The sequence below is a fragment of the Triturus cristatus genome, chromosome 4_2 (genome assembly GCF_964204655.1).
Source record: "Triturus cristatus chromosome 4_2, aTriCri1.1, whole genome shotgun sequence".
In the NCBI taxonomy this organism is placed as follows: domain Eukaryota; kingdom Metazoa; phylum Chordata; class Amphibia; order Caudata; family Salamandridae; genus Triturus; species Triturus cristatus.
Window position 1 is genome coordinate 438,001,777 of NC_140586.1, and position 19,932 is coordinate 438,021,708.

Consider the following 19,932-nt stretch of genomic DNA (forward strand, 5'->3'; position numbering starts at 1 on the left):
GTGTCCTCAGACGGCTGAACAAATTCCTCAAAAATCAGACCTTCAGAATGGTTACACTCTCCGACATCCTTTGATGCCTCAACAGCGGGGACCTCATGACATCGTTGGATTTAGAGGATGCTTATTTCCATGTTCCTATATACCCCAAACACAGAAAGCTCCTCCGATTCACAGTGGCTGGCACCCACTATCAGTTCCGAGTCCTACCTTTCGGCCTCAAATCTTCTCTGCAGATTTCCACCAAATTTCTGGCCCCAGTGGCAGCTGCCTTGCGGACCAGCGTCACCAAGTATTTCCATATTTGTACGATTGGCTCCTGAAAGCTCCATCGTCTCGTCGAGAGGCTGCAGCTACAAGAGATTGCATAGATCTGTTCCGCAATTTAGGCCTTTCTATAAACTAACAAAATCATCTTTTTTTCCAAGTCAGACAATGACGTTCCTAGGGGCCGACTTGGACACCTTTCAGAACAAAGCTTTCCTTTTGCAAGAAAGGCAAGAACAATTGCAAACCTTGACTATCAAAAAGAAAGTGCACTTCTGTGAGGACATACAAATCTCTACTGGGCATGCTCTCCTCAGCAATCGACCTTTGCAAGAGGAACTCCAATGTCAATGGATTCAAACTACGGGATCTACTGGATAACTATCACTCCAAGCATGAGAGAGGCGTTCGAATGGTGCACTTTGAAGTCACACCTCTCTCAGGGCCTCTCCTTTCTGCCTTTGATCCCGAAGTTCATAGTCACCACCGATGCTTCCATGGAAGGTTGGGAAGGTCATCTTCAAGACCTTCAGATTTAGGGAAAATGGTCCTCGTCCCAGCATCAGATGCATATCAACAGGCTGGAGTTGAAGGCCACTCCCTGAAGGCTTTCCTCCCTCAGATAAAAGGTTCATCGGTTTTGATGAGTACAGACAACACCACAGGCATGTTTTACGTCAACAAACGAGGAGGAACCAAATCTCTTACTCTCTTTCAGGACGCCCAGCAGTTCTAGAGCTGGCTCACATTTTACGGGATATCCCTAACAGCGGAACAAGTTCCAGGGCTTTGGAACACTCTGGCAGACACCCTCAGCAGGACCAAAGACAACTGTCATGAGTGGGAGCTCGAACAAGACCAAATGGACAGAATATTTTCACATTGGGGGAAACCAGTGCTGGACCTGTTTGCGACCCACACTAATTTCAAATGCCAGTTCTTTGCAATAAGATTCCCTCTCCCAAACTCTTGGGAGAATGCCGTTTCAATGCGTTTGTCAGGAATATATGCTTACGCCTTTTCTCCCATTCCACTGATACCCAAGGTCCTTACAAAAATGAAAAAGGAGCACTGCTGCCTTCTTTTGATAGCCCCCAGATGGCTCAGACAACACTGGTACACGGAGCTTCTCCTCCTCTTGGAAGCCCAGCCCATCCGTCTGCTACAGACACCAACTCTGTTGACCAGGAACCAATGTCAGATGTGTCATCCGGAGCCAGCATCTCTTCGCTTGCATGCGTGGCTCCTGAATTCTTCGAATTTAAGGATTTGACTATTGTGCAAGAGTGCAAAGACATTATCGCCATATCCCATGTGGATAGCACCAACAAGACGTACAGACAAAAATGGAAGCGGTTCTGCCTTTGGTGTCTGCACAGCAAGGTACATCTGTATCGCTCTTCTCCGGATGAAATTCTACCGTACTTTCTGTCTTTGGCAAAATCTGGGCTGGTATACTCTTCAATTAAAGTTCATCTCGCAGCTATCTCTAGATATAGGTGATACCCAAAACGTCTGTCTCTCTGCTCTACCAGAGTTGTACAGCAATTCATGAAAGGACTGTTTCGTACTTATCCACCTGTTCAAGCTCCACCCCCTCAGTGGCACTTAAATGTAGTCCTATCACAATTGATGAGGCAACCCTTTGAGCCCATCCATAGGGCTGACATCAGGGGCCTGACGTGGAAAGTAGCTCTCTTGCTCGCCCTAACATCAATTAGAAGGGTTAGCGAAATACAAGCTTTCCTTCGTTTTACAGGTGAAATGGTTATCCTCAGGATGAATCCCAAATTCATCCCTAAGGTTCCTTCGCAGTTCCACTTAAACGAACCTGTCATTTTCAGCACTTTCTTCCTGGATCCTTCTACATGTGCAGAACAAATGCTACACACTCTAGACATCAAGAGGTGTCTTAAATTCTACCTGCAAAAGACTAAGGGGCTCATTATGATGGTGGAAGGACCGCCACCGCCAGGTCGGCAGTGGCGATATTTCCACCATCATCATGAGATTTACCCCCCCACATTATGATGGCGGTGGGTATCGTGCCGGACGGAAAATCCGTCTGCTGCTTTTCTGCCGGTAGCAATCGTCACGTTTGCCTGGCGGACCGGTCAGCATGCTCACAATGGCGGTGAAGCCTAGCAGGCTCCGCCGGCACAATTATGATGCCGGCGGAAGCCAGCCTTTCTGTGGCGGTTGAACTGCCATTGAGAGGCTGGTGGAGAATGTCTTCAGGGGCCTTGAGGGCCCCCCTTGTGTTGGGGGGAGGTGTGGGTGCTTAATGAGCCCCTAAGTTTATCCCCAAGACAGATCAATTGTTCGTAGCCTATGGACAATGTTTACAGGGCACTGTAGTTTCTAAAGCTTCTATCGCAAGATGGATAGCAGCCACATTTCAGTTTTGATACGATAAGGCAGGCAAACCTTTGTCAAGGACAGTGAAAGCGCACTCCACAAGAGCAGTCTCTACATCGGCTGCCATATTCGCTGAGGTGCCACTGGAATAAATCTGCAAAGCTGCGACGATGAAAACGATGCATGCGTTCATGCAGCACTACTGCCTGGAGTCGACACAGTGTGCTGATGCAGCCGTGGGAGAGGCAGTACTACGTCATTTGTTTTCTGTTGTCAGTTTTGATCTGTATTTGAAAATGCATCTTTATTGGTTATAAAAGTCTGTATACTTGTTTAAGCTGATAATAGAGATGTTTATTTCACAAGTCAACGCCTTTATATGCATTTATTTTTACACCAACACTTTCACAAGACACTCCTTTTGTGAATATATTTTGAAATATTACTGGCACTACCCGCCATCCACTAAGGGTGATTACTTATTTTACATTACTGCTTGCTATTCTGATTCAAGCATGTGAATTTATGAAAGATACCCCAATACTGGATAAGAAATAAGTTACTTACTTGTTACTGCAGTTATCCAGTATTTCTTTCTTTCATAGATTCACATGCAACCCACCATCCTCCCCAGAGGCTCCCCTTACATTTTAGTATTACTATCCACACTTGTGCTGGAATATCTGAGAGATTCAGCCTCTCTTGGGAAGGTTCTAGAGGGTGCTGGTTACTGATTGGTTGTTTATTTGTAAGTTTGGTCCTTTTTTAGAAAAGGAGGTAGATAGGCTATTAAATGCATGGTTGCCTCCAGGATATCCTATGGAAGTTCTTTAATTACTGCTTTATTTATATTACCGTGGGACTCCCACTTCAATGACGGGGAATGATTCAAGCATGTGAATCTATGAAAAGTGATCAATACTGGATAACTGCAGTTACAGGTATGTAATTTATTTCTTACCTGAGGAAAGGACTTCATTGACCTTTAAACTATCCTCTAACAACAACCAGAAAAATGTCTTCAATGCCGTCCATTACTGAGTCAAACCCCTGCTCAATACCTCAGTCACTTCATCAAAAAGATTGACTAATCAAACACATCATTGACATTACCCGTAATACTTCTGACAAATCCCTATCTGTTCCTGATAGACACAGATGAAATGTTACTTAGATAATTACATAAATGTCTTCATATCACTACTAACCTCAACTTCACACCATTGCCACAGACATCATCAATGTCAAATTTATAGCCACTAAATCGCTTAAACCCTTGCTTTACATTGTCAATTCCTCCCTCACCATAGATACATTTTATATTTTGCTCAGAATAGGCCCCATTCTGGACCATCTAAATAGGTTTCATGTCAGTGCAGGTATGCTTTCAAACTAAGACCCTCCCACCCCTGCAGAATATGTAACAAAGTACCGCAGGCTCTCTGACTGGTCATTTCCTACTGTAAGTCAATTGAAACTCAGCCTATCCAGGCAACTTCTTTCTCAGTCGATCTGAACCTAAGTGGCTAGTGCAAGACAATCCTGTGGGTCAACCTGACCCCTCCCCCTAATGTCCCAAAAGCCCTTAACCTGTAAGCTATTTGGGTAGAGGCCAATTGTGTGTTTTGTTTACAGGAGGAGTCTCTTTCTCATCCCATATACTCCCATATACTCTGTGTGTGCAATACACACCTTACTGTAATTGCCCACTGTGTCTGAATTCTCTAGAGGAGATAAGGCACACCGATCTGCAAATATATCTATACTGTCTATGTAACATAGTGTGAAACTTGCTAAGATTGCACAAAAATCCCACCTTCTTTGCAGCCCTTACTGCTTCTCTGACATTACAGTCACCATTAGGGATCTTTATGAAAATATGTATGAGGTAACCACAGCAAGAACTGTCTCATCCCACATACCACAGCTGCTGCGCTGCTCGTTCCCACCCCCGACCCGCTTAAGCAAGCCTTTCACTTCTGGTGCAGTGACAGGCAAAAGTCATTGCTCCCTATTATTCCCAAATAAAGTCATCTTTCCCAAAGAGAAAACACATCTTTGGTGACCAATTTCACAGAGCTGCCAGACTTTCCAATGCCAGTGCTACAGCATGGTAACAAAAATAGGCTAAAATGTGCAATTTTACATGATTATAATTGCGAGTATTAGAAGTTTAAAGCCAGACATATTAGTGTTGCCAGTGCTCGGCATAGAAATAGAGCAGTAGCTGCTGCTAAAGGATGGTTGTGGTGGGGCGGGGGTTAATTAACAAAAATGCCCACTTACCTTGGAAGAGCCGGCAGGCTGCCACCTCTCTCCTGTGTCCTCTCCTTCTTCCTTTCTGCAGAAAGGCTGGCATCAGGAAGCACCTGGCACACAGGCTCCCCTGAGCCAATCACAGTGATGCAATGCAGCTTTGTGATTGGTCTGAGTGCCATGGATCGGCGCTCAGACTGGAGCAGGGAGCCTGTGTATGTTCCTCACCAGGCTGTGTAATGCAGCCTGGTGGAAAAAATGCAAAGTGCGCATAAACTGTTTGGTTGGCCCAAGAGGGCCGTCCAAACAGTTCATGCGCACTTTGGGAGTGAAAACCACTCCTCCCATGCTCTTGCCAGCCCAGCCCACCCTGCACCAATAGGGAAAAATAAATGATAATAGTGATACGTTATTGTCATTTAAGTTTTCCTTTTTTGCGCAGTGGGGCAACGGAGGAGCCGTCACTGAGATAGAGCTGTAAAGTAAAAGACAAAAAAATTATGATAAAACCACATTAAAGGGGTGTTCGTTCATGATTGCTAGATTTTCTGATAATTGTGCATTAATTACTTTAGGCTGGGACATTTCATGAGAAGTTTGAATTTGTCCTTTTTCCCAACCAAATTATGCCTCATTTAAACGTTCCTGTTTTTCAAAGTGTGCTGTTTACTCACTGTATATTATTACTGTCTTTCCATTGGACATTTTGTTTCTGTTTTTCATCCTTTAACTACAACATTTGAGTAGATGTGTTTGTTAAAACAATTAATACTTCATCGACTTCTTTTCTCAGTTTCACAAACCTCCAGAAAGTATCTCTCGTACTACATTTTGGGTGAATTTTTATTTTGACAAAGTCTCAAAGTTTAGATTAGAAACCCTTTGCTGCATGACATGAATGATCAATGCATCTATTGTATAAACTTGTGTCTTCTCCGACGGCAGTTTTCCTATTGTCTTTTTCAGATACTGCAGTGGAAAGGCATCCACAGGTCTGTCAGAGACTGAAACTTGTTTCCCAGTGAGATGTTTTGACAAAGGGATTGAGCAAATTTGCATTTGGACTCTTATTTCCAAGGAGTTTACATAAAATTGGCACGGTGCTAATGCACCTCTCACAGGCATAATGCCATCTCTGCCTAATGAACAAGGTATGCTCCTTTCCCAGTTAATGCATTCTCTGATTCAGCATAATTTTTTTCATATTTAATAACAACAAGTAGATATATTGACTTTATATATCACCTTTCTGTAGTCATACAAGAATACTTATAATAAGCTTGAAATAATGGACTAAAACAACTATGACGAATAAAAATCTGCCACTTTGTTTTTTTCGCTATATCACAATGGTTAGTGCACATTGTTTTAATCATTTCCAAGGAAATGTTTGCAATTCTTTAATACTTAAATAACGAACAAAAGGCTTTCTATGTTTGTAAAGGATCTACCCTTGTAAAATTGACAATAAAAAGGCTCCATGATACTTACCACTACTAACACACACTAGCAAAACCATTAAGTCGGGCTTGCATTTTGAGTTATAAGCTAGAAACATTGGGTTTGCCAATACCTGATAGCAGTAAACATGAGAAAGGGCTGCCAGACTTACTGAAAAGTATCAAAAAAGAAACAGTATCCCTACTAGCCATAGATTAAATTATTAATAATTAATATACACAAGGAACGGAATCAATGATCATGCATATATTGCTTGTAGTATTGTTTAAGGATTAATTAATTATAAGCAGTCCATTCAAACCTTGAGCCTAAAGATATTTGAAAAACATAGCAAAGCAAGTTAGAAGGCAAATATATTGAAAGACATAACAAACAACAAATATAAATGACACAACTCAAAAAGCTGTTATTTAACTGACTGTCAAGATATATACATCACATTAGTACAAATATAAAAGCTCGGAGCCCTGCAAAACCAAATCACAGAAAAATATTTTAGTCCTTTTTTTGTGGTTTGTTATATCAATTCAGTCAATGCGGTCTCTGAGGTGGGTGTTTTGTTTACTGAATGTTCCCAGAGGCAAACATTTGTATGAATTTTTCCGCTAGATTCTTAAGGGAAATGTTTTGTGTTACACAAACACTCCACCTTGCTGAATCCCACCGATGCCTTTCAACCTCCTTCGGGTGGGACATGCAAATTACTTTGAAGTCATCATCAGGACATAATATACTAGAAGGGGATACTGTAATATAATCACTGGTATATTTGTATTGTTTAGATATGGGTCCAGAGAAGCTATACCAAGTAAGGGTATCTAGTCCATACCTTAAATTCATCATAGTGTTTGTGGTAATTGTACACTATGGACAAAAGGCCATGCGTATGTCCCATCACACACCACAGGCGCTAAAAAATTTAGTTGCTCACTTATTGTAAAAGTGTGAATTACAGGGCACTTTCGATTGAAAGAAAAAGTCAATAAAGAGACTATGAAATCATGTAAAAAATGTGTAATTAGCGAAGAGTTTCAAGAGCTCCATACATTCAGAGGATTAATTATTTTCCTTGTGCATTGTATGTTGCACACTAACACGTATAAGTTGTAAAGAGTGGCAGGGCAGACTGCTGCTTTTTCTCCCAGGCATCTGAAGCAACCTTGATTCCTGATACTGGTATAAAAAAGAGATGCAAGTCAATCACGTACGAGTTGCTTGAGTGTAATGCCATGATTACTCACTGGAATCTTAGAAAATGTAGTGTGGAGGTCCACCTGCCGTCATGTTCATGGTTTCTTCTTTGTCTATGTCGTGGTGTAGGTACAAGAGTCCAGAATGTTTCATTTCATCTTTTTGAATCAAGTGGGCATTAATCTTTCTAAGGAGTGGCACCTAGAGAAAACTTGCAGTCTGCTACAGAAACTTGTGCATGTAGGTGTAGTATTTTGTAGGCAGTTTCTGATGAGGCTTACGGTGCAATATACAGTGTTTTAGTATTGCAGTTGGTGAGTTCAGACTATCTGTTGATTTACTTTTTGTATATCAATTTTTCACCTTCTATGGTACTGTCAGTCACTGTAAAATTTCCACATTTGCGGTGGCCTTTTGCAGGTAGGAGCCCAGCATGTTTTGCTGATTGGATGGAGATCCTTGTATATCAGTATTGGACTGTACCAGGATATCTTTCAATTCTTCATAATGCAAACATGGGTTGATTTTTTAATTGATCAAACCAGGAAATGAGGTGCCAATAATTTGTAATGACTTTTTTAATTGGTTGTTTTTTTTGTTAAAAAATGTAACACAGACCATCCTATCTAGTTCCTTACTTTATTTAGGTTCTATAAGATACTCCCTTGGTGTGTACCAACAGCTCTTTTTAACAGCTCTTTTTAAAAGCTTATATGGATATTTGCTCTCCCTCAGTTTAATGAGTAACATTTCTGCATTCTTAAAGCAATCCCTCTCCTCCTGAAACAATTTTTCCAAAAGTGCAGGAATTGACTGAAGCAGGAGTTATTCGTAGGTTTCTATGGTGGTCACTAGTCTAGTACAGAAACGTAATTCTATCCATTGGCTTAGTATACAGTGTGGTATATTTATTTTCTATCTTCTCTGTTGTATTGTCAAATCCAGGAAATTGACTTCCTGGTGGCTGAAGTGCACTGTAAATATTATGCTCGGAGTCCTGCCATTCAACCATTCCACAAAGTTGTGGAGTCCTGCTTCGTCTCCATTCCTTATCATGAAAACATTGTCTATGAATGTCTTCGATGTGGGTATGTGGTCTTTAAACGGATTATCACAGTTTTTCCATTTTCGTACTTGGCCCTGAACATTATGGCCATCTCTGGAGCAAATGGACATCCCAGTACCCTTCATCTGTGTAAAGTACTGTTGGTTGAAGTAGAAAAAATAATTTTTAAAAATATCTATGCTAGTTCCAGGATAAACTTTGTGGGAACATCATGAGGTGGGGCGCTCCTTTCCAGGAAATATTCCATTGCTTTGATCACCGCATCTTGGAGTATATTCGTATACAGACTGTCTATATACAATTTCAACAATAATTCTTCACTTGTCTCAAATTCCTTTTGTTCAATTTTGTTCAAGATATCCATTGGGTCTATTAAATAGCTGAGATTGTGTGTAATCATTAGTTTCAGGAAAACACCAACATATTTAGCTAGTGTTTCCAACTGGGAGTTTACCCCAGATATTATTAGGTGACCTTGTGGATATAGGTGGTTCTTGCGGATCTTCAGTAACTATGAACTCAGTGAGTCACAAAAAGATGGAATCACTGTGGAGCACTTGTGGACCTTGTCAGAGGTATGAGCAGGGCCACTGGAATTATGTGACTGTTTGGCTGCACCGACTTTCGCACAATTATGCATTTTGTGCATTAGCCACATAATTCATCATCTGCACCCTTATCTGCAGAGTTGAACAAAAAAAGCCTTGTTTCTAGTTCAAACGGCTCAAACGTTACCAAAAATGCAGCGACAAGTGTTACAGAGTGGTGGAAGGCCTTTTGAAAACCTAGAATGGTCACCTTTTACTTATTGCTAAATGTGGGTGCTAAATTGGTACTAATGGTGTGCAAGCCACTCTTGCTTCCCTCAGTCCCTCTCTTGCCTCTTTCTGCATTTCTGGTGCTTCTTTCTGCACGTTTCTTGTGTTATCTGCACTTCTCTTGACCTCATTCTGCAAATCTCTTGTACTTTCTGCACCTCTCTTCCCTCTTTCTGCATATCTGTTGCCTCTTTCTGCACCTCTATTTGTTCTTTCTGCACTTCTTTTGTTTCCTTCTGCACCTGTCTTGCTTCCTTCTGCACCCCTCTTGCCTCTCTCTCCACCCCTCTTCCCTCTTTCTGCACTTCTGTTGCTTTTTTCTGCACTTATCTTGCTTCTTTCTGCAACTCACGTGCCTCTTTCTGAACCTCTATTGCCTCTTTCTGCAGTTCTCTTGCCTCCTTCTGCACTTCACTTGCCTCTTTCCATAACTCTCTTGCCTCTTTCTGCACCTCGCTTTCTTCTTTCTGCACCCCTTTTGCCTGTTTCTGCACCCCTCTTCCCTCTTTGTACAACTCTCTTGCCTTTTTCTACACCTCTCTTCCCTCTTTCTGCACCACTCTTGCCTCTTTCTGTACCTCTGTTCCTTCTTTCTTCACCTGTCTTGTCTCTTTCTGCACCCCTTGTGCCTCTTTCAACACCTCTGTTGCTTCTTTCTGCATTCCTCTTCCTTCTTTCTGCACCCCTCATGCCTCCTTCTGCACCTCTGTTGCCTCTTTCAGCACTTCTCTTGCTTCTTTCTACACATCTGTTGCTTCTTTCAGCATTTCTCTTGCCTCTTTCTGCACTTCTCTTCCTTTTTGCACCCCTCCTGCCTCTTTCTGTACCTCTCTTGCCTCTTTGTGCACCTCTCCTACGTCTGTTGGTTCTTTCTGCACTGCTCTTGCTTTTTTCTGCACCTCACTTGCCTCTTTCTGCACCCCTGGTCCCTGTTTATGCACCTTTCCTGCCTGTTTATGCACTTCTCTTGCCTCTTTCTGCACCTCTGAGTTAGAGGTAGTTTTAATCCCCCTGCCCTATTATGTACTAGGGCCTTACAGGGGAGGCCATGAAAATCACAGGGGTACTCCAACCCATAGTTTACCCTAGTGTATGTAGGTGTTTTGACTGTATTCTAAGTCTCTTTCAGCATAGCACTGGCTCCGGGCCTGGTTAGTCAGAGTCAGTTACCACCAGTAGCAGTCAGTAAAAAGTTGGAGGCACAGGACAACTTTGCAACAAGGCCTTTTTCTGCAACTCTGTTGGTTCTTTCTGCATATCTGGTGCTTCTTCCTGAACTTTTCTTTGTCTTTCTGGACTTCTGTTGCCTCTTTCTGTATTTCTCTTGCTTCTTTCTGTGCCTTTCTTCCTCTTTCTTCACATGTCCTACCTCTGTAGGCATAGTTAGAATTTATCATTTAAAAAACCTTAGAAATTAACTGAAAAAACCATAGGTTCCAGGAACGTTATAGTTAGAAATGATCATTTAAAAAACCTTTGAAATTCACTGAAAAAAACCATAGCTTTCAGGGACGTTATAGTTAGAAACAGAATTTAAAAAAACGTTAAAATTCAGTGAAAAAACCATAGCTTTCTGGGACGTTATAGTTAGGAACAGCATTTAAAAAACCTTTAAAATTCACTGAAAAAAACACAGATTTCAGGGACCTTATAGTTAGTTGGACATTTCACTCGTACAAAACCTGAGAAATTCAGCTGTTATAATTAGTTGAGCAAACTATAACTTGCGCCCCCGCAATGCACTGCTGATGACGTCTCATATTACATCATTCATGACACGGTCAGTGATATCACTGATGACATCTCAAATGACATAGCTGATAGTGGGGTAGTATCTTTGTGTTTTCCTCGTTGTTATAGTGATCTTTTCTCAAGTATGGATTCACTTTTTGATGTGAATATTTTCCAATATCCTTTTGAAGTATATTTTGTGAGGTATTCTCTGTTAGGTTTGAAATACCTTATCTCCTCGTTAATACAGGATAATAATGTTTTTGAGTCAGAAATTGCTGAATAAGTTTTAATCGCTTCTTCCAGTTCTTTTATCAGTTCCAGTTCGTTTTTACTTTTCTCTGTTGTTTTGAGTGAGAGGAGCATCTAATCTCTGGAGCACTTTGTTCCAGTTGAATAGAAGTCACCCAGGTATATCGGGTCATAAACAAAAACAAAATTATTTCATTTTTCAATTGCTGGGCCACTGATATTGGTTCTTATTGAACGTGTTCTAGAAAGACTTTACCACGCAAGGTTGTGCAAATTTGCTTCCTCTTTAGTCCTGACAGTTTTTTCTGCCTCTGTTCGTGGGTCACTGGCTCCTTTTCATGCAGCTGCTGAGAACGATGAACAGTAGCAGTGGTGTGATTGTAGGATGAGAATCATCAGGCATCCTGAAAGCTGCCAGTCCCAAGATGCATGCCAGTATTGGACTGGTTTGTTGAGCACTCTGTCACACTGGCACTAACATATAATCTGGCTTTAAAGGGCCAGTGTTTTTAATTCTGCTAGGACTCATGAGACCAAAGAGAACAACCTACACACTGGCCCTTTCAAGCCAGTTCATTTAGCAGTGCAACAGTGACACAGTGCCCAACAAGTCAGTTTAACATGGATGAATACCTAGAGTCTTGTAAGATTGTGACCATAGAGATGTTTCCACAGAATAGTATTGGCTGTGCGGGATCCATATTTCAGAAAGCAGGATGTGATAAGGAGGTGGTTAAAACAACAATTGGGAAAGTACCAGAGAGCAACATTATTTTGTATTATTATATCTGTAACATTTTAAACTTTCTATACATATTTACACTTTGAGACATAGAGGTGTAAAATGATTTGCCCAGAATCACATGAACTTTGATGGTAAAGAGAGATTAGATGGGAGGAGTCTGGGATGAGAAGTCAGCCGCCAAGCCACTAGACCATATCTACTCATTTATCAACTTCAATGGGAAAATGAATTGTTGGGTCTATGATTGGTACTATGCAAAGAGGAATTGTTTATAATTGTATGAGGCACACATCATGCACCTGTTTCCAACTGAGGTAAAGTCACTTTCAGAGTCAAATACACATTTACTATAAAAAGCTTCTATTCCCTCTTTTGGCTTAGAGTTGCTTGAATTTTAAAACCTAACAGGTGGTAAGAGTTCAAATAGCCAATTCAAGTATGAGTTTGTGTGAATGTTAAGACAAAAAAGAAAAAGTGTTAGAGAACCATTTGTTTCACTTTCACTAAGCCTTGGTTAATGAGAGTATAAATATACTTGATCTTAACCCATTCATTAGTGGATATTTGCCTAGAAACCTTTGAAGAAAACATAGCTGCACACACTCAGTCCTTCTTAATACAAACACTAATGACACACAAAGACACCATAAAAAGATATATTACTTTTAAACCTGATATTGTATAAGTGAAAGGAATGGAAAATATCTGATTTATAGACCCAAACATAACATTTAACAACCCCAATCCAGAAGCATAGCTCTGATTTGTTCATACTTGCCCTTTCTGATGGCCTCACACATCTTGAAGGAGATCTTTTGATTACAGTTTAGCTGCCTAGTTCTACCCATATATAAATATAGATTTTGATTTCTCCCTTATCACTGTCTGTGCAATCACTACACTTCTCAGAATGAATGAATGAAAGGTGAATGTTGCATACAGTGAACACAATGGTGGGTAAATGAGGTTGGAGAACATAAATAATTATGTAACTTTATCTCTAATACTTCAAACATTCTCTCCTAAAAGTAAAGCAATATTTGCCAATCCTGCATTCTGACATTTAAATTTCCAAAGGTCATTCTACTATTCCCGCAAATGTTATTGTTCCCTTAGCCTACATTAAACATTTTAACCAGTGTCCAGTAAATGTGCAAGAGTGCCTTCCTAACGAGGCTTAAATCGGGCAACTAATACCATAATCCTACTGTTCTGCAAGTCAATTTCCAATTGGATTTTGAAAAAATAATTCTTCCTCCTACCCATTCTTGATTTTGTTCATAATGCCCTTTGTCATATAATGAAGATGTTTGTAGCTAACACTAATAAAATTAGACCGTATGTGCCCTCAGTGCGGCTGGGCCTATGAATACACCTGTTATCACACATCTCTGCATTATGAATTAAGCAGTTTTTTGTATCGCTCCCAGTAGAGAACTAATGCGCTAAAAAATGCATCTTTCAGCAGGCCAAACATGACAGAATTTATAAATGTATTTATATTTATTGCTCCAGATACCGGGTCGCTCATAGTGAGAACTTTTGTCTTATTATGCAACATTTTTGGATTGGTTCACTGGCAGAATATTGATGTATAAAATTAAGGGGCCGATTCCGATAGCCGGTCGGACAGCTGTCCATAGACTTACCGTGCGACCGACACGTACCCGGAGCCGGTCTGTCCTGTAGAGTAAGTACGATGTGCATAACTGCCAAAAACCCGACCGACACTTAGGCTGTGATTCAAGCTCCATTCTCCGTCTGAGCCGTAACTCCTAACGCTGAACCGAATCGCCCGGAAGCAGTATCCATAGCAGTTTCCGGCATGACAAGCACGATGCATTCTTCCAACGCGCCGGACGGGTCGCCACGTACGGAACGTCAGAGCATCCGGAAAACAAGCATATCAGCTACGATTCGCGCCACAACTCAATACACGGCTACGAGACGGACCAGCATGCAGCGGGTACGAGACGGAGCAACAAGCAGCGTGTACGACACGAACACATCATGAATCCCATCGCGCAGTTCATACCAGTACTCTACATCTATGACCAGATCAGGAACCGACGCTGACGGCGCAGGCGATAAGTCAGACACCTACCACATAAACAAACGACACGTACCCGCAAAATGGCACACACACACACAGGGGATCCACATCCTGGCCACTAACAACAGCCCACCATAGGGGTTACATGGCCAGCACCACTAACACCCCCACCCATCACCCCTGCCACCACCCCCATAGGGCTTATGTTGCCCATCACCCCTGCCACCCCCACTCACAGGGGACCTGTTGCCCATCACTACTGCCACCCCAGCCATAGGGCTTATGTTGCCCATCATCCCTGCCACCCCCACTCACAGGGGACATGTTGCCCATCACTACTGCAACCCCCAGCCATAGGGCTTATGTTGCCCATCACTACTGCCACCCCCAGCCATAGGGCTTATGTTGCACATCACCCCTGCCACCCCCACTCACAGGGGATCTGTTGCCCATCACCCCTGCCACCACCCCCATAGGGCTTATGTTGCCCATCACCCCTGCCACCCCACTCACAGGGGACCTGTTGCCCATCACTACTGCCACCCCCAGCCATAGGGCTTATGTTGCCCATCACTACTGCCACCCCCAGCCATAGGGCCTATGTTGCCCATCACCCCTGCCACCCACACCCATAGGGGACCTGTTGCCCATCACTACTGCCACCCCCAGCCATAGGGCTTATGTTGCCCATCACCCCTGCCACCCTCACTCACAGGGGACCTGTTGCCCATCACCCCTGCCACCACCCCCATAGGGCTTATGTTGCCCATCACCCCTGCCACCCCCACTCACAGGGGACCTGTTGCCCATCACTACTGCCACCCCAGCCATAGGGCTTATGTTACCCATCACCCCTCCCACCCCCACTCACAAGGGACCTGTTGCCCATCAATACTGCCACCCCCAGCCATAGGGCTTATGTTGCCCATCACTACTGCTACCCACAGCCATAGGGCTTGTGTTGCCCATCACCCCTGCCTCCCCCACTCACAGGGGACCTGTTGCCCATCACCCCTGCCACCCCCACTCACAGGGGACCTGTTGCCCATCACCCCTGCCACCACCCCCATAGGGCTTATGTTGCCCATCACCCCTGCCACCCCCACTCACAGGGGACCTGTTGCCCATCACCCCTGCCACCCTCACTCACAGGGGACCTGTTGCCCATCACCCCTGCCACCACCCCCATAGGGCTTATGTTGCCCATCACCCCTGCCACCCCCACTCACAGGGGACCTGTTGCCCATCACCCCTGCCACCCCATAGGGAATATGTTGCCCATCACCCCTGCCACCTACACCCATTGGGGACCTGTTGCCCATCACTACTGCCACCCCCAGCCATAGGGCTTATGTTGCCCATCACCCCTGCCACCCCCACTCACAGGGGACCTGTTGCCCATCACTACTGCCACCCCCAGCCATAGGGCTTATGTTGCCCATCTTTACTGCCAGCCATAGGGCCTATGTTGCCCATCACCCCTGCCACCCACACCCATAGGGAACCTGTTGACCATCACTACTGCCACCCCCAGCCATAGGGCTTATGTTGCCCATCACTACTGCCACCCCCAGCCATAGGGCCTATGTTGCCCATCACCCCTGCCACCCACACCCATAGAGGACCTGTTGCCCATCACTACTGCCACCCCCAGCCATAGGGCTTATGTTGCCCATCACTACTGCCACCCCCAGCCATACGGCTTATGTTGCCCATCACTACTGCCACCCCCAGCCATAGGGCTTATGTTGCCCATCACCCCTGCCACCCCCACTCACAGGGGACCTGTTGCCCATCAGTACTGCCACCCCCAGCCATAGGTCTTATGTTGCCCATCACCCCTGCCACCCCCACTCACATCGGACCTGTTGCCCATCACTACTGCCACCCCCAGCCATAGGGTTTATGTTGCCCACCACTACTGCCACCCCTAGCCATAGGGCTTATGTTGCCCATCACTAAACCACCCCCAGCCATAGGATGGGTGATGCGCAACACATCCAGCATACTCCAACATCAGGTATGTCAGCAAAATACATCCCCCCTAACATCATGTCAACAGTGTAAAGTCTGTGACAAATGCCCACAACAGTGATTATGGCTACAAACATACAATGTAAGTAACAGCACATGTGTGGCCAACACATGAGTGTGACATACACATGGCAAGCATCACCATAGCACTGTGGCAATGTAAAAAGAACACCCCATCACTGTGTAGAACAGAAGTTAAGTGTGGGCTTCCAAAATGCAGCAGATGTTAAGCATTCTGGTGATGGGGACTAAACCCCCCCTCATCACAGTGACCAAAAGGTAAGTGTCATCATGTTCAAAGCTGCAAATAACAAACAACATGTATTATCCCTGCTCCCAACACATTAAACACTTCTGGGGCAAACTAGTGGTTGTGTCCCATACACACAGAGATGTGGTGAGGCTAACAGTGCTGTGAAAACATAACACACTCTCGGCCATGTGCAGACAAGCACCACACATGGGGGTTGACAATGCATACAGTGTACAATAACACAAGAGCAGAAGTGACCATCACCAAGCATGCACACATCTCGAAAATAGACACACCAATCAAAACAACATGTGTAGACTGTAGGTGTCAGCTCACAAACTCACATTCCATGCCAGCAATGGCACCTAACAACCAGGATGAATGTGCACAATGATGTGATATGACTCACAGGGACAGCAGGCAAAATCACAGAAACAGCATCCAGACAAAGGCCCGCAACAGCAATACCAATGCACTGGTGCAGATGCACAAACACAAACAGGCAAACTCACACTGCACATCTGACACAGCATGTGTGTGTGTGTGCCACAGTATCCACAGGCAACTACACAAGACATGAGGGGGGCAGAACCACAGTGACACAGATGTGGACACAGTGCCATACAAAAGTAAACCATCATTGGGACACCCTCAGTGGGCAATCAGCCATTGGGAGATGAGAGGGAGCACAACAGACACATGTGACACAAGCTGCAATGTAAACCAACTAACACAGCAAGAGACTGACACACAACAGCACTACCCCCAGGGACCAGACATTGGGGTGACACAAGCATGCATGACACCTCCACTGTGATGACAAAGGCAGATGTCGTACAAACTGGGAAACCCAGACATGTGTCCTGTGCCACAAACGTACATCACACATACACAAACACAAATCACTCAGCATGGCCCCTCATCCATGGACAAACGGGAGCTAGGGGACCATCCATGCAAACATTCACATCAGTCCACCCTCAACACCACACACCCTGAACTGCAACAATGTGTACCTGTGAAGCCCACATGGACAGGTGACATTGCACATGCACCCATGACAAACACAGGAATGTTGGGAGTACCTAAGGTGCACAGACACATCACACAAGGACAGTTTACAACCCTGGGGAATGACAGACATACTGCACAATATGCGGTACATGGCCATGACCTCAAAGCTCACGTAACTTTCAGAATCCCTGCCACAGTCCCAGGACAATGCAGAAGCCAAGGAAAACCACAAGGCACACATGCTGACACCTGCCAGCATCGCAGCCACGAACCCGACAAGTGGGAGCAGTCACACACACATACAAATGTCTCAATCACTGAAAACTACCACCTAGGGAAAACTACATGAGTTTTGCAAATAAACAGGTGCCTTGAGGAACCCTGACTGTGTCCCATCTGTGTCTGTCAACATCATCACCACTCAGAACTGACAAATCCCAATGATGATACACCAATTAACAGTAGTGTGTCATGCACCCACACATCTGGTAGCCCATTGGAAAGGTAGTGGGATGAACCCAGTACCACTCAGCAAGCATCAACAACAGGAACATATCAAGGGAACACTGTCTGTGTATGAACAGGGATGTGGACACACACACATGCTCATACAACACATACCATGGACCCAGGCCATGTCACTGGACAACACACTTACTTGAGGGGACACAACTCCTGTGGAAGCCCAGCTGTGCCAAACATATTCACCGCAAGTCTCAGTCATGTCTGCAGAACACTTGGTCAGTCAGCCATCAGTTGCCACACAATGAAGGCTCTGGTCACAACAGCCTGGGTACGTGAGTCGCCCCTAACTCATCTGCACATACCCAAAACATATGTCTAGCAAGTTGCACAGGGGACCCAGTTGCTCCTATACCAATGACGCCCACACCTATAGGTCCAGTGTTGATGAGTACAAAGTCTGTGGAAGTGACAAATTGGACAATGGGAAGCACATCATATGTGCATGGGTGCAAGCCAGAGATGTGACCATGCAAATGAAATGCTCACAGAGAGATGTCCACAAATAGTTGATCCTGACACACCCAGGTAGCTGCAAAGGATGACATGGATACCCACCAGAATAGGATACATATCTCATGGACCACAGGGAGTACCTCACAGCAACACATCAGTATTCAACATTGTAAACAAAGCATCACAGGTGCAAGGGCATGTTAAACATCACCAACCTAATGTACAGCTAAATCAAGTTCAAAGGGATAAAGAAAAAAGCGTTATTCAGCATATTAAAAGTTAAACGTCTGTTCAAACAAAAGGCCAATGGCCAGTCCATGTCCAAATGCCAAGGAGTGAACTAGAGTGACAACTGTCACACCCTGCTTGCCTGCACTGCTAAGGACCGGGGTCATCCCCTCAGAGGGGCATACATGGGGGCAGGCCAGGCACCGCAGTGACAGGATCAGGGCGCAGCAGAAGGAGGCAGTGAAGGGGTGGTGGATGCAGGCGAGACACTTGCAACTGCAGTGGAGCTGACTGAAGCGGTGGGTGCTGTCACAACTGTGGGGCACAAGTCAGATGGGGTGGGTGCCGGCACAACTCCAGTGGGCAGGTCAGATGGAGTGGATTGGCTCACCACTGCAGTGCCCAAGTCAGACGGGGTGGTCATGGACTCCAATGCAGTGCCTACATCCATGGGAACGGAATGAGGGGCAAGTGAGGTCGGCAGGGCAGGGGGGGACACGGTCCCCACATCAGTGGCACTAACCGTCTGACCAGGTGTGGCGGGGCAAGTGCTAGGGGGGGATGGCCTTAGCATTTTGGGGATGGTGTATCTGTGGGTGGGGGAACCCGGGGCAGAGAGTGGCAGGGAAACCTCTGGAGTGGTGGCCTGGGGGATGGAGGACGGAGACTTTGCCATGGAGCTGCGTGGTGGCGGGGGGGTCTTGCTTTTCTGGCGCCGGGGGACTTGTGGGTGGGGGTCTCTGTCTGACTGCGCCTGGGAGAGGGTGTCTGGGTGTGAGGGGCACTCCCCTCTGTGTGTGGGGACTTCCTCTTCCCCTTGTAATCAGGATCTGCTGGGTCAGTGGGGTAGAGGCCAAGGTCACAGAGGAAGAGCTTCTGGGGAGATGGGGTTGCAGGTGAGGCAAGGGAAGAGGGCTGGGAGGGAGAGCTCTCGGTGGACTGCAGAGTGGTTGTGGATGACTGTGTGTGTGTCTGCAAACCAGCCCCTGTGAGTGTGGTATCAGTCCCCTGCGCTTGCTTGTGTGCACGTCTAGACCTTGGTTTGGGGTTTTTTGTGCTTGGGACAGGTAGGGTACTAGGAATCGTAGGTGGTGCAGGGGTAGGAGGGGTGCGGGACTGTTGGAGGAGGGACACTGCTGCCATCAGGGAGGAGGCCACGGACTGATTGGTACTCTATAGGGCAGACATCCCCGAGGAAATGCCCTCCATGAATGACACCAGTTGTGTCAA

At 45.0% G+C, this 19,932-nt stretch overlaps 1 protein-coding gene across 1 annotated transcript in view; it reads left to right on the top strand.

Moving 5' to 3' along the window:
• Positions 1-19,932, top strand: part of TTLL7 (tubulin tyrosine ligase like 7) — a 925,222-nt gene that overhangs the window by 208,429 nt on the left and 696,861 nt on the right. Inside the window, exon 4 of the mRNA XM_085600119.1 lies at positions 5,845-6,029. Coding sequence (XP_085456245.1) covers positions 6,005-6,029 — 25 coding nt within the window. The 5' untranslated portion in view covers positions 5,845-6,004. The remainder of the gene's footprint in view (positions 1-5,844; positions 6,030-19,932) is intronic.